This window comes from Taudactylus pleione, unplaced genomic scaffold (genome assembly GCF_031769625.1).
Source record: "Taudactylus pleione unplaced genomic scaffold, aTauple2 ptg000053l, whole genome shotgun sequence".
Classification (NCBI taxonomy): domain Eukaryota; kingdom Metazoa; phylum Chordata; class Amphibia; order Anura; family Myobatrachidae; genus Taudactylus; species Taudactylus pleione.
The window spans coordinates 29,493,117-29,507,499 of record NW_028284455.1 but is presented as its reverse complement, the minus strand read 5'-3'; the positions used below and the strand labels follow the sequence as shown (position 1 = coordinate 29,507,499).

Sequence of the window (14,383 nt, the reverse complement as noted above, 5' to 3'; positions counted from 1 at the left end):
GAGTGGGCAGAAGAGGGAGTTGAAAGTGACGAATGAGACAATGAGGATTGGAGGACCTGGAAAAGTAAGGATTTGAAATAAGACTGTTTAGAATGGAAAGAGCAGCACTTTAGGTTGTGAGTATAATTGACATGCTGTGGCCGTTTGGGGGCGAGGGCGGTAACGGTGGTCGTTTTATCAAATGGGAGTTTGCCACCCCCGTTTTGTATATGTAAAGGCCAGGGTCTGCGTCTTCCGACACTGATTTCCTAGCCCAGGCATAGGAGTTCAGGCAGCCATTCTCAGTAAGCTTAGGCTTACTCAGATGGCTGTCCGATGGTGATCCGATGCTCCATCTTCGGACGCAGCACTAGTATCTGCAATGCCTTCAGATGCCTCCTGCGGCATTAGCATATTTTGCATCGCTGCTGAGTCCAAAGATGCGGTAGCAATGCAAATACAGTACAACTCTGAATGAGGCCCAATGTACGTATTCAAATATTCATTCCAAATGAACATAGCACATGGTGTATGGTATAAATCCTTCATTAAAGTACACAAACTACACTGTGGTATACATGTAATAGGTATGAATTAGGGATGGCAATTGGGAACCAATGGTTGGCAACCTTCAATGTTTCTGGTCTGGTAGAGATGCTTTTTCCATTCATTGCTAAGATCGGGATGGTTGCCACTATCACATACTTCTTTCCGATGGTTCCTGGCGCCACTCCTGCTGTGTATACCAGGAAGGAGAAACTCTGTGTACTTAGAGAGCTCCTTTCTGCTGTCCAATATGCATGTGCACGAGCATACCATCGATGATTAAACCATAGAATGGTTAACTTGCAATGTATACATGTTGTGATGGCGGCAACAACTCCAATGTGTGATGGACACTTTATGATGGCTATCCATTGTTTTAATGGGAGGGTTGTACATTCTGGTCATAAGTGGTGCTGCAGTTCTTAAACTTTCTCTTTTTTTCGCATCCTTTTTCTATTTTTTCTGTTCTTGGCTTGCTGGGATGAATTCAGTTACCTGTAATTACACCCTAAATATGCTTATGTATGATTGCATTACTTCCAGGACAAACTAAATGGCAGGGCTACATTTCTATAGCACTATACTGTAAACCAGTGTTCTCAAACTCGGTCGTCGGTACCCCAAACAGTTTGTCTTTTGCATTTCGAGCTTTAAAATGTTACAGTCCATCTAGTACAGCAGGTGGTCTGGGAAATGTGAACTGCGGGGGGTCCTGAGGACCTATTTCGAGAACCAATCCTCTGAGCACTAATAGCCATATATTCCTACTCTGAATGTGCAGGAGACTCCAGGATTTCGGGGTGCTCTCCTAGAATAGACCAGACTCCCAGATCCTGCCGACTTCCCCAAGGGTAGATTGTGGTCCTCTTGTTAAACTTGGTATTTGTGCACAATATGAACATCTCATGTAGCTCTTCTAGTGGAATAATTCAAAAGGTTACAGATGCATCCAAGTGCATGCATTAAATGTCTGTAGTGGAAAATGAATCAAATACTATGCAGAGTACCTGCAGCGACCCAAGAGACCAATATTAGATTATAATGAGGTAGCATTATACACTAGCAATACTGACTGACATCTCATGCAAACTGGCAGGAGAACAGTGCTGCAGTGTTGTATATGCTTACTCTGGATACAGGCAACTATTGATGGATGACATCAGTAGTAACTGAGCACTTTTCTAACCTGGGCTGTGGGAGGTAGAGATTTACACACATACCACACCAGCTTTATGAAATAATAGATGTAATCAATACATCCTAGTGCACAGGTTCTCAAACTCAGTCCTCAGGACCCCATATAGCAGAGCAATAACTAGAGTTTTTGGTGAGATAGCATTGGCGCCCCCCCCATTTTTTAAGTAGGGACATAAGATAGTGCACATGAAAAAGAGCAATGGCCTCATGGGGAAGAGCCTGGGAAGAGATAGGGGAGGCCATGAGATGCTGGGGATAGAAGAAGAGGAAGCTACAAGTGAGAATGATAATAAACAGGAAAAGTGACAGGCCCAAACAGCGCCCCCTGCCCTGCGGTGCCCTGTGCCATGGCACTGGTCGCACTACCCTAGTTACAGCCCTGCCAAACAGTGCAGGTTTTCCATGTCTCCTCACAGATTCACAAGAGAAATAATTAGCTACACTTGTGCACATGCTAGGTGACCTGGAAAATATAACCTGTGTGGGGTCCTGAGGACCGAGTTTGAGAACCACTGTCCTAGTGTATGGGAAAACAAGGGTGGAAGACTATGCAAAGCTGTAGGCACCGCTGTAAATAAAAAGAACTGAAACCTAATTCTGTCAAAATGTATTAGCTATACCTAAGGTGTCAGATTTTGGTTATATAATAAAATGAGAGAGTATAAAACTAGCGAAATATGAGAATAAGTATCCAGTCATGGAGAAGTCCTTGTCAAGAAACTGGAAATATACTAGAGACTGTTCAACTGCTTGACTAAATTATGTAAGGGGTTAAACACAAGCCACAACTCTTTGAGAACCTTACTCAAACAGGACACAGAATAGATCTGGATTCCTAATGCTCTCAAAAGCTTTTAAGACTGTCAAATAACTCATATCCAAGCAAACAGAACAATAAATAAATAATAAAGATTATGGAATGTAAGCAAATGCATCACAAATATTTCTAAGACCACTAAAAGGGCAGTTCCAAAGCCTGTGTGATGTACCATTAAATCAGCATACATTAATTATGCACATAGGGGGAGATGTATCAAACCTTGGAAAGAGATAAAGTGGAGAGAGATAAAGTACCAAACCATCAGCTCCTAACTGTCATTTTTCAAACACAGCCTGTAAAATGAGTTTGTTGGTTGCCACTTTATCTCTCTCCACTTTATCTCATTCAAAAACTTGATACATCTTCCCCATAATGAGAAACAAGTGTTGGGTATATTAGTGGGATGTGAAACGTTCTATAATTACATGTATGATACCAGAAATGTGGTTTAAATAGATCACAGGCCACTAGAACATGTAGTTATAAACCCTCTGGCGGAGGCGTCACCACATCTGCAGATGATGATGCTGAGGACCTGATTCAGCACAGGACGGAATTGCAAAGCCGCGCACAAGCAGCTTTGCAGTTCCCTCCTTGCTGTTATGTTTATGCAGAAGGAAGCGTCATGCCTACTGCATGCATTAATGATCTGAGCTGCGTCAATGGCCAACCTCGGCCAGCTGAATGACCATGGGTTCACGCAGGCCGGCCATCGCAGGTCAGGAAAAGAGGACAGGAGATCTATGTCAGCCGATGGAGATCCTGGCCTCTTCTCTTCTCCCGAATGGCAGCGACACGCCTCCGTGTTGAGGAAACAGAGGCAGTTGCCACCCCCTCCCCGCCCAGAAATGGCAGCAGACTGTCAATCACTGACAGTCTGCTGCCAAACTGCATGCAGTCACATAGACCCGTACTGCCCATGCGCAGTACGGGTCCGGACCATGCACAGATTCCTAACCATCGGGAATCTGCGATCAGCAGCGCAGCTGAATCAGCCCCTGAGATTGTATCCCACTTATCAGTGTAGTACAAACCAAACAGGCAAATATATAAAGCTGTTATCCAGGATATTTCTACCCAGAAAGAAGGAGGAGAAGGAATCAGAAATAAATGAACAAGTGCATGGCATCACCTTACAGTGTCAAGTACTATATGGAAAGGCAACAACTGAGCATGAAGTGCCAACAAACTAATACATGAAATGTAGCCCGCAGAGGAAATGAAAGTGAATTCCATAAGGAGTATTGGCAACTGGGAATTTATCAGAGCAAATGGGGGCATACTGATGGGATTTCTCAGTGTCTATGTGGTGAAATATTGACTGAAAATAAATAATGGTCACTTGGGAACAGTGATTACCAATACATATGTCAACGATTCAATGTGCTAGTCACATATAAATGAGCAATTGTAGATTAGGGAGCTAATCATATACCACTAAGGAGTTTATTTACTAATGCTTTCAATCTGCAGCCTGTGTGCCACATTTTTCGTATGCACATATAAATGACATTAGTAAGTTTTTAGCAAATTGTCAAACATTAAGCAAATCAAAGGAGAAATATAGGAGAACTACTGATGCCTTGATGAGGCCCAGAACAGACATGGCAGGCTTTAGGCTCAGACCTGTACACCTGTGATGAGGGGAGTTTCTTACTTGTAGGAGATTGCCAAGGTTAAAAAAAACAACCTAACAGTAACATCACATCTCAAAGCAAACTCAGGAAGACATTGTATATGTGATGAGTTTAATCCAGACTATCAGCAAGTGGTGGTGTTGCCTGTGCTTTCAAACCACTGGGGTCTGCAGCGGACTGAGGCGGACTGAAGTGGACTACTGTATTCACTAAAAAGGTCCTTTTGACGTTTGAAATTGAACCCATTTTCAAACGGATGATCCCACCGCAGAACTGTATTGCTCTTATAGTACTGCACAGGTGAGATCCATGCAGCACTGGGCTCTTTTATTTATTTTTTAGTTTAAAAATAAAAAATTTGTGTGCCCCTCCTTCATATTGTTAGCAGTACTAGGCCTAGCCTGATAGTAACAAAATCAGGGGGCCACAAGAGAACACTTCTTGCTCAAGTGATACTAACCAGGATTCCTGCAAGCCAGTAGTGTCAAAGCCGACAAAATAAAGGGATGTTACACAGCACAAGCTGCCACAGGCCAGGAATTTGTAAGGTGCAGGAAGAGTAATAAAAAACAGAAAATAGGAACTCTACATAATGTAACACACAAAACAGAATACATTTTATTTATAGAACAGAGCTATAATATACTTGTAATTAAGTAGATTACTATTGTTATGTTGCTGTTTAACGTAGTTTTCTACAGCCTGTAAATTCTAGTTTTGTATTTGCGGCTCCATGGCTTCCTTAGTTTATTGCGGAACATATATAGAGCCATTTTATTTGGCAGGAGTTGCTCTGAAATACAGCACTGAAGACAGAAACTAATGACAGGTGCAATTTGAACAATCACTAAATGCAGAAAGATAATCTCCTGCTCACTGATATGAACTTATAGTAACTTAAAATATGTTTAATATGGTGTTTTCCCCATGAATTACCAACACATATGCTAATATAACACAACAAAATAAACACACTTTACAAATTGATTTAAACATGCAAAATATTTTGCAAAGGAAGAATGGACAGTACATTGCATTTTGGTACGGGGAGGATTATTATTTTTAGCTGACATCCATCAAATCAAAGCTTATTAAGAAGATACATTAATGTGATATTTTGGTGGTCACTTGGTATAGCCCATGGTTATGGTTTCTAAAAGTGGGACATTTGGAGGGTTTGCTCAAAATAAATATAAATGAAAAGAACAAAAGGCTCTCACATGTCTGCTGACATTGTACTAAATATTAATATAAAAGGTATAAGGGAAAAGACGAAAGGCTAAGGGAGAGAGGGGGTTGGACTGGAGAATTGGTTGCAAGAGGGTTTGCAAGCCACTATTTGCTAAAAGTGAAAGAAGGAGTTTGTAAACATATATCATTAAATAGTGAGATGAGGGACATGAAATATACTAAAGGGTCATTAAGCATTACAGAGCAGTAGAGGTGAGTTGAAATGCTCTAACCATGGGGTCCATGTGGCGGTGAATGATTTCTCTTTGTCACGGAATATGGTCGACACTGCTTTTACCTATGTAAACCACTTTAATTATGCAGTATTGTTTTGGGTGTTTTTCTTTGTATACAATAACTGTTTACTGACTATATAAAGTGACTTAGGGGTCTATTTACTAAGCTGTGTTAGGAGATAAAGTAAACGGAGATAAGGTACCAGCCAATCAGCTCCTAACTGTCATTTTTCAAACACAGCCTGTGAGATGGCAGTTGGGAGCCGATTGGCTGGTACCTTACCTCCGTTCACTTTATCACCTAACACAGCTTAGTAAATAGACCCCTTAAATTTTAGTCTTAAACTGAACTATGTCAGTTTTGTGTCATTAGCATCATTTCAAGATTATTTATAACATAATTTAAATATTTGTGGAATATGACTTAGATTTAAAGTAACTCCATTTTTCCTTAGTCATTTTTAGGATTTACACTGATTGTCATTACTACATTGACTCTTCCAATATTTTAGTGCAAATACAAGCACTACATCATTAATACATAAAGTATGTATTATTTAGAGTATGTACAATAATTTTATTTCTCTTGTTCTGATTTTTTCTTAGATATTTTATACTGGATTATGACTCTGGGATCCTACAGTATTTTGTCACAGAGGCAAGCAAAAATCAGAAACCCAGAGGATTCTTGTCTCTAGCCGCATCAGTGATTTCTCTAAGCGATGAGGCACCCAACATGATAGTTGTATATTCTGCCAATGGAGAAGTGTATAAACTGAGAGGTAAGGTCATGGGATAAATAAACTTTTATTTTCAGATTCCTTTTCTATACAGCCATAGTTCAGATGACTTCCTTTTCTGCCCTGCACATTGGCTTATTTTACTGGCTCTCTGGGCTGTCATGATATATTTTGTGCATTTGTCACTACTTACAGGATTCTGCTGAGTTTAGGTGTAGATGTGCGGCCAGTGTATCTTCTGGAAACCCAAGGGAGATGTAATTTTGCCTGGCACAGTCCAGGCTGTCATCTGTTCATGGTAAAAAGAGCTGTATTCCCTCTCTCATCTCCATTACCTTTTGGAAGGGATCCCACTGTCAGAGTGACTGATAGAAAGTTATTAAGCAACCCAAGAAAAGCTTTTTCTCTGTAATATAATGAAATTCACTGCTGGGAGCTTAGATTTAGGAATACTTGCTGTTTGTGTGCCTTGGAGCACTAAAAGTAAAAGATCACTGACATTCTGTATGGTCACTTAATTGTTTATCTATACACTTTGATAATCAATCAGTAACGCTATGAGATTTAATTATTTATATCTAATTGTTTTTTCACAAAATTAGATTTCATGTCCTTATAAAGTGTAAGATAAAATTCAGTTTGTTAGTGGTATCTGAACTGATCAGTGATGGGTGTGCTATATTATGTCAACATTGTCAGTGTTCACAGTCTGCATGTCAGCGATGTGATTTTGCATGGACATCAGGCCCGGTGACAGGGGGGGCTAAGGGTACACCTGTACTGCACCCCGAGGTCCAGACAAGCACACAACAGGAACACGGACAGCGGACTCACTTCTCCAGCCAGTTCGTCTTGGCTGCTAGGACCCATACCCGCCACTCAGCTCCCTAGTAGCCTGGCCCAGGCATGACCTTTCAGTCGCAATGCGGCAGCGTGATGTTATAGGTCACTTCGTGGTGAGGGGCTGGGGTAATAGGGGCTGGGGGCGGAGGAAGGTGCTGGGGAGGAGGAAAGTGAAGGGGGTTGGGGGCTAAGGAATGTGAAAGGGCTGGGGGCTGAGCAAGGTGAAGAGGGTTGGGGTGGAAGGAAGTGAAGGAGGTTGGGGGCTGTGGAAGGTGAAGAGGGTTGGGGGCTGAGGAAGGTGACGGGAGTAGGGGCTACGGATGGTGAAAGGGGTTGTGGGCTGAAGGCTGAGGAAGGTGATGGTGGTCTGATGAAGGTGCTAAGGTCTGAGGATGGGGATGAGGGTCTGAGGCTGAGTAAGGTGATGAGGGACTTTTGGGCTGAGGATGGTGACGAGAGGCTGACAATGGTGATGAGAGGCTGAGGAAGGTGATGAGAGGCTGAAGACTGAGGATAGCTGACTGCAGAAACCATCCCTCCTACCTCTGAGGCATCCACTGCACTGTCATTAAGAAGACCTTGGAAGAGATGGCAGACAAGAACTACAGCCTGCATCTTCAGTGACAGAGAAACAGTGTGCTAAACCATAGTGTATTTTTACTTTATGTAAAGGCTGGTATATCTTTCAGTTAACATTATCATGCATCACATGTTACACATGCAGGGGAGGGATGTGGTGGTGAGAAGGTGGGGCCCCCAGAGAAATCAGTGTACCAGGCCCTGAGATTTCTGTTGCCGGCCCTGCATGTTATCGAACCAGAATCGCAGTCTCTCTAATCTAAACCTAACCCATATCTAACCTTAAAGTAGGCTGTTGACATTCTTACATTTCAACATTATGTCATTGTTGACGTTCTGAATACCTTAACTAATATATTCCAGGTGTGGTACATAATGCCGACATTCAGAATGTTGATACCAGAGTGTCACCTGAAGTGGTTATAACGCATCCTTTTGCAACCAAGTTGCATTTTCAGGCGAAAAAGATGCTTTCCGCAAGCTGAGTCGCATGGGACCTGGCGTGCCGAGAAGGGCTATTTTGCACGATTGCAGCAATAGTGAGGACAGATCTGTACCACACCTGGAATATATCAGTTAAGGTATGTAGCCATAATGGGAAGGGTTAGGCCCCGGGACCCAGAAGATGACGCTTGAGCTGCTGAAGTCGTCAGAACAAGGTAAGACACTGCTAGACCACTAGGGACTGTTTGTGGACAGTTCATCATGTCAACATATAATCCATGTGCACATTTCGAATATCGACTTGTTCACTGTCAACATGCTGAGCTTGTCGACAGTTCGGCCATGTTGACATTTTCATGTTGACATGATGACTCATCCAGGACCAATTATCGGTTAAATTGGATCTGCTCATCTGACCTGGCCTGCTCCACGACATCCAAAATGATGAGCCGCGATCATGTATGTTTTGCAGTGTGTGCGTGATCTGTCTGACATTTCTGCCTGAAAGTTCATTGAGAATGTCACCTTTTACAATATCCAGGACATATAATTGTCCAGATCGGAATGATAATTCAGTGTACACTGGAAATCGGATGTTTTGAAGATCTTTTTATCTCTCAGAAAATCATAAATACTGTTGGATTGTGAGTGAGGAGTTTACCTAGCTTTATACATAATCTATGAGTGTAGAAAAGTGTACTAAATAACAAAATTGATCAAAAATGTCAAATGCGACACTATACCATGGCTGATAACAAAATGTTTGCAAATGATTGCTAATTATTTTTCTTCTGCCTCTTGTGGAAATAAAGAATTTAGTAGGTTTAACATATCATCAAATTATTGGGACTGTACAGCATACTATAAAAAAACTGCTTCAGAATCAATGGATTTCTGCAGTCTGTGTAGCCTTTCATAATACTCCATCCTAATATCACATATGTGGCTCTTAGACTGCTTCTAGGTAAGTCTGTTCAAGAGAGTAGTTGGGTCAAGGTCCTAGGATTGTGTGTGAGGTGAGATTGTTGTTGTTATTATTATAATAATTATTATTAATAATAATAATATATTATTATGTGTTTGTTTTAGAATGCATACAGTTAATATAATGCTTTAGCAGGGGCATATCTAGGTATTTGAAGACTCCATAGCAAAAGTTTGTAAGGGCACCTATGAACCAGCCAATGGTGAAAAATGTATATAACATATGTAACTTTGACAAGGAAGATGGGCCCGCCTCAGCTCTGGGCCCCGTAGCAGCTGCACCCCTTGTACCTATTGTTTTTAATTTGTCTTTTCCTACCATACAGTAGTAGACTGAGATGGATTTGCAAATATTGATTGCCAAATTAAAGAATATTGAAATAAAAGTTTGAACATGTTCTATTACCTGATTTGTTTGATCCATCAAATCCTTATAAGCTGCCAACTTTCTCAGTCTAATTCATATTGTGCCAATTTTTTTTTTTTTAATAAAAAGCAGATACTGTATAACTAAAAGATTGTCAGATGTCCAATAAAAAATACAATATTAATTATTAAAAAAAGGCAGCTTATTAAGGCATTATGGCCCTGATTCAGAGCCAGTCGCTCTGACCACCCACAGCTATAACGAGTGGCCAGGACGATGGTCACGATGGTCAAGACCATCGCGACCATCGGGCTTGCGACGAGACCCTTGTGGTAGGGTCTCGTTGCCGCAAGCCCCAGAGAGATTTCGGCCCCAGTGATGTCAGTGGGGCCGGCCCCTAACGGTAGGCGTTCACATGGGAACGCCTCCGTTTGGCCAGCCACCTCCCCGGCCCGCCCACCAAAAGGGGCGTGCTGTCACTCAACATCGCCAGCACGCCCCCTTTGGTGCGAGACCCGGAGCGACTCATTGCACGTCGCTATCCGGGTCTCGCGCATGCGCACGACAGAGCCGGCTCCGTCGTGCGCATGCGCTCTGGGCCACCATTGACCCAGTTGCGAGCGCTTAGCGCTTGCGACCGGGTCTTAATCAGGTCCTATGTTCCTATAGGAAATAAAACCACTACATGTACCTAATAATTAATAACTAAACTGTTTTAAAGATGCTTCCATCTGGTTAGATGAAACACAAAGTGTTCTCCATCTGGCATATGGCAGGGCTGTATTATACAATAACATAAAAATAACCATATAAATTGTACTTTTTCTGGAAGAACATGTTATCAAGTTTAAGTTTCAATAAAATGTAATCACTTTAATAGTTTAAATAGTTTTTGTTTTTTTATGTCTTCATCGCAGACCCAAAGCACAAAACGGCTGAGACACAGCACAAAGCCCGCTAAGTGCTCTGCTTTGTGCTAGTGTGTCAAGGCTCTTAGGCCTGCGGAACAATGTGCCCCTTATACAGTGCCCCCAGTAGTAGTCCCCTAGTAGTAAACCCCTTATATAGTGAACCCAGTAGTAGTTCACCCCCCTCCCGATGCAGTGCCTCCTAATAGTAGTCCCCCCCAGTTGTAGTCCCCAGTAGTGCCCCGCCCCCAGTAGTCGTCCCCCCCAGTAGTCCCCCCAGTAATGGTGCCCCCAGTAGTGCTCCCTCCCTGTAATGGTGCTCCCAGTAGTGGTCCCCCCCTGTAATGGTGCCCCCAGCAGTGGTCCCCCCCCTGTAATGGTGCCCCCCGATGTGTAGACACACAACACAAGTAAAAAAAACAAAATGCACTTACCTGAATCCACACTCCAGCCACTGCTCCCGGAGCCGCACGTCACTCCTCCCGGCCTGGCGCGCTCTGCATTATGGGAGAGACGTCATGACATCAGGTGTAAAGAACAATAGCTTGTATTGTAAAAAGATCAACAGTTTCGGAGTTGCCGCCCCGTAGTCAGGACCATACAAACTGTTGATCTTTTTACAATACATGCTATTGTTCTTTACACCTGTGTTCTAGTGCCGTTTGTTTTTTGGAGGTGTATGATATTGGATTCTGACTCAGGATCAAGTTGTTACAGCGTTGTTCACAGTGCCAGCAGAACTGTGGAGATATATCGATGTCTGTCCTGATGACGGGGTAGCAGTCCCCGAAACGTCGATGTATTAAAGACACGGCTTTATTATCTTTAGAGGTCTTGGAGTGACGCCTCTTGTTTGTCATATATATATATATATATATATATAGTGTCGAAGCTGGATTAGTGGCTGAGACAGAATCAGTGTAAAAATTAGCTTGGAGCGACGCCATCTTGCGAATGGCAACCAGACTCCATCTTAAAAATAAGAATCTGCACGACGCCATTTTGCGAATGGCCGTCCAGCGCCATTTTAGAGAAACTCACACTTAAGTACATACGGCGATGCTATTATTAGCATTATGCGAACGCATATCTCCCCATATCCCATATGCACATTAAATAAGCACATTAGCGAATGGATAATATCCTGTACGCGAACGCTGTTTATTAGCTGCATGCGTACACATCTTCCCCAAGTTAAAAGTACTCACTACATAAATCTAACTAGCGTCTTTTCCCAAACCCCTCATACTTACACACTGCACACTCACATAAAAGGTTCCATAGCTTCAAAGTGTAATATTCAAAGTTTATTCAGTTATTACTAATGTTGTGAAATAAAGATTAGTTGATATCTAAGGTTTAGTACATGATAAGCCAACCATGTTTGGTAGCGGTTTCCGGTGTCATCGGTGAGAAGATCGCAACATGCATTCTCAACTTATGGACTGTAGAGAGTTAAAACAGCAAAATGTTCTTTGTAATGTTAGCAGCTTAGATTTACATGTGGCGGGAAAAAGGAGACAAAAGGCTGTCGGAGGCTGATCTGTGTCCATTTGAATTAACCTGTTAAATGTCCTGTAACAGATGCACCCGCACTGGGAACCAATGGAACCATGCCAAACTTTTCTGTTGTATTGCTTCTCCCGGTAAGGGTATAAATGTGCGAGTCTTCTTGCTGATGCTGATGATGGAGGTTTCTTGTTGATGCCGGTAACTGGTCCCAGTGCGCGTGCATATGTATAACTGTACCTTGGGTCTGTATGATTTCTTTGCGCTAAATTGTCTTTAGATCACAGCGTGTAACCTACTGTTTTTATGTTGAATAATAACCTTTGTGCGTTGGAAACACATTTCTCAAAGTCTGAAGGCATTTATTTACTGCATGACTGCGTACACAAATAGCGTCAATTCTAGAAGGTATTGGCAGGAGCGTATAGAGGTTTTAATCCAGTATCCTTAGTATATACATATATATATATATATATGCAGGGGTTAAAGTGGTCAGGAACGGGATGGAACTGAGTTCCATCACCTCTAATGGTAGGTGGAACTAGTTCCACCTCCACCAAGTCCCTGCACAGGAGTCCCACAGACAGAGAGCCACTCACTGTCTGCCTAGGGAGGCTCAATTTCTTCAGAGAAACCAGCATCTAGGTAAGGAAAGAATCAAGCGAAGGCAATACATAGGGGTTGCAAAAAACATTGGGCATCCAAGTGACATAAAGTAGTTTGTGGGGACCCCATAAAAAAACTCGGAGGCATGGTAGAAAAATGACACTGATGACATAGAACATTTTTTTTTCTTTTTAAGTGATCTAACATTGTAGTCTCAGCTGATGGCAGGAGTGCTAAAAAAGCATCTAAAATGTATTTTACACTGTCACAGTCCTCAAAGCTTCTGGGTACCTAGGAGGCCCCCGGCCATTCACTTTACCATTTCTTATACACAACAGTGTGTGTGTGAGAGATGAGTTCCACCACTCCAGGACCACTTTAAGCCCTGTATATATATATATATATATATATATATATATATATATATACACATATATTTGGATGATGGACAGTCACTTTGGCATTACACACACAATGACACAGACACACAAACAGACACCCACACACTGACACAGACACACTCTAACCTGGACAGACACTCACAAAGACTACACACAGACACACACATGCCAACACAGACACTGACACACATACATACATACACACACACCCCATTCACAAAAAAACATAAGCACAGGCAAACAAGTACAGCATCAGTTATTAAAGAACAACCCCCACCTCGAGCTGGCAGTAACCCCCCGCGCTGGCAGTAACCCCCACACTGGCAGTAAACCCCCGCCAGCGTCTACTCCCACACTGGGCACCCCCCACATAACTTCAACTGTGGCTCCAGGTCCAGGAGAAAGCGCCGGGAATACAGTCACCCGGCGGCAGCTCAGCCTGACCCACTTGCAATCAATGCCCCATCAGAACTTCCTAGGAGGAGCTGCGCTCTGCTGCAGCAGCTCCCCCTACAGTCAGAAAGCCCAGCTCCAGCCGCTGCCAGTCTAAGAGCAGGCACAGTTGCCTGAACTCCTGCAGCTCCTTTTAATAAAAATAAAATAAATTATGTTTAGCTGCGCAGTGATGGAGCGGCGGCCAGGGGGGGTTTCTAGGTACTCAGAACCCCCCCCTGCGTGCGCGTATGCTCTTTCCTGGATACGTTAAGTCAACATGGAAGTCTCCAATACAGTATGTTTTATTATTATACTACATGCCCCACATTCTTTTAAGCGTCAGTTTAAGAGTGCATAATCAATGTGCTTAGGCTACCAAGCATTTCTGAGTTATGATTCACATGTGGCCAAGCTTCATGGTTATGTACTTTAGTTTTTTTTGGTTGTTTGATTGTTGAATCATTTATGTAAAGTTCTGGTTCACCCTATTGTTCTGTAAGTTCTAACAGTACAAATTAAGGCTACAGATCATTAACTTTTATCCTGTTTATTATTTTTTATTATTCCATTATGTAAACTCCCAGAATATTGTATCCTCTGTGTGTGTGTGGGGGGGTTCTGTATTATTTATTTCCCCAAATGTTATGTAATAAAAAGCAGACTGATGGTGAAATAAATAAAATTAATTTTAATATATTTTTTGAAGGGCCCTCTAACTCATGATGAATTGTGATCTGATTGATTTCAATATGAAAGTCAAATTACCCCCACAATAGATCTGATAATACTAGTAGTTCCCATGCATTTGTTGGATTGCTGTAAAAGAAAAGTATTGGAGAAGGAAAAAATTATATAGTGACATTGGTTTAATCAGATTTTTGTATTCCATTACACCATCAGGTGACACAGCACAATCCCATTA

The 14,383-nt window shown here is 42.2% G+C and overlaps 1 protein-coding gene across 3 annotated transcripts in view; it reads left to right on the top strand.

The window, feature by feature from the left end:
• The window catches only part of OSBPL10 (oxysterol binding protein like 10), a 534,391-nt gene that overhangs the window by 169,420 nt on the left and 350,588 nt on the right, over positions 1-14,383 (top strand). For all 3 annotated transcript variants that reach the window (XM_088463527.1, XM_088463519.1, XM_088463516.1), the window contains exon 2: positions 6,252-6,427. In XM_088463527.1, coding sequence (XP_088319653.1) covers positions 6,252-6,427 — 176 coding nt within the window. The remainder of the gene's footprint in view (positions 1-6,251; positions 6,428-14,383) is intronic.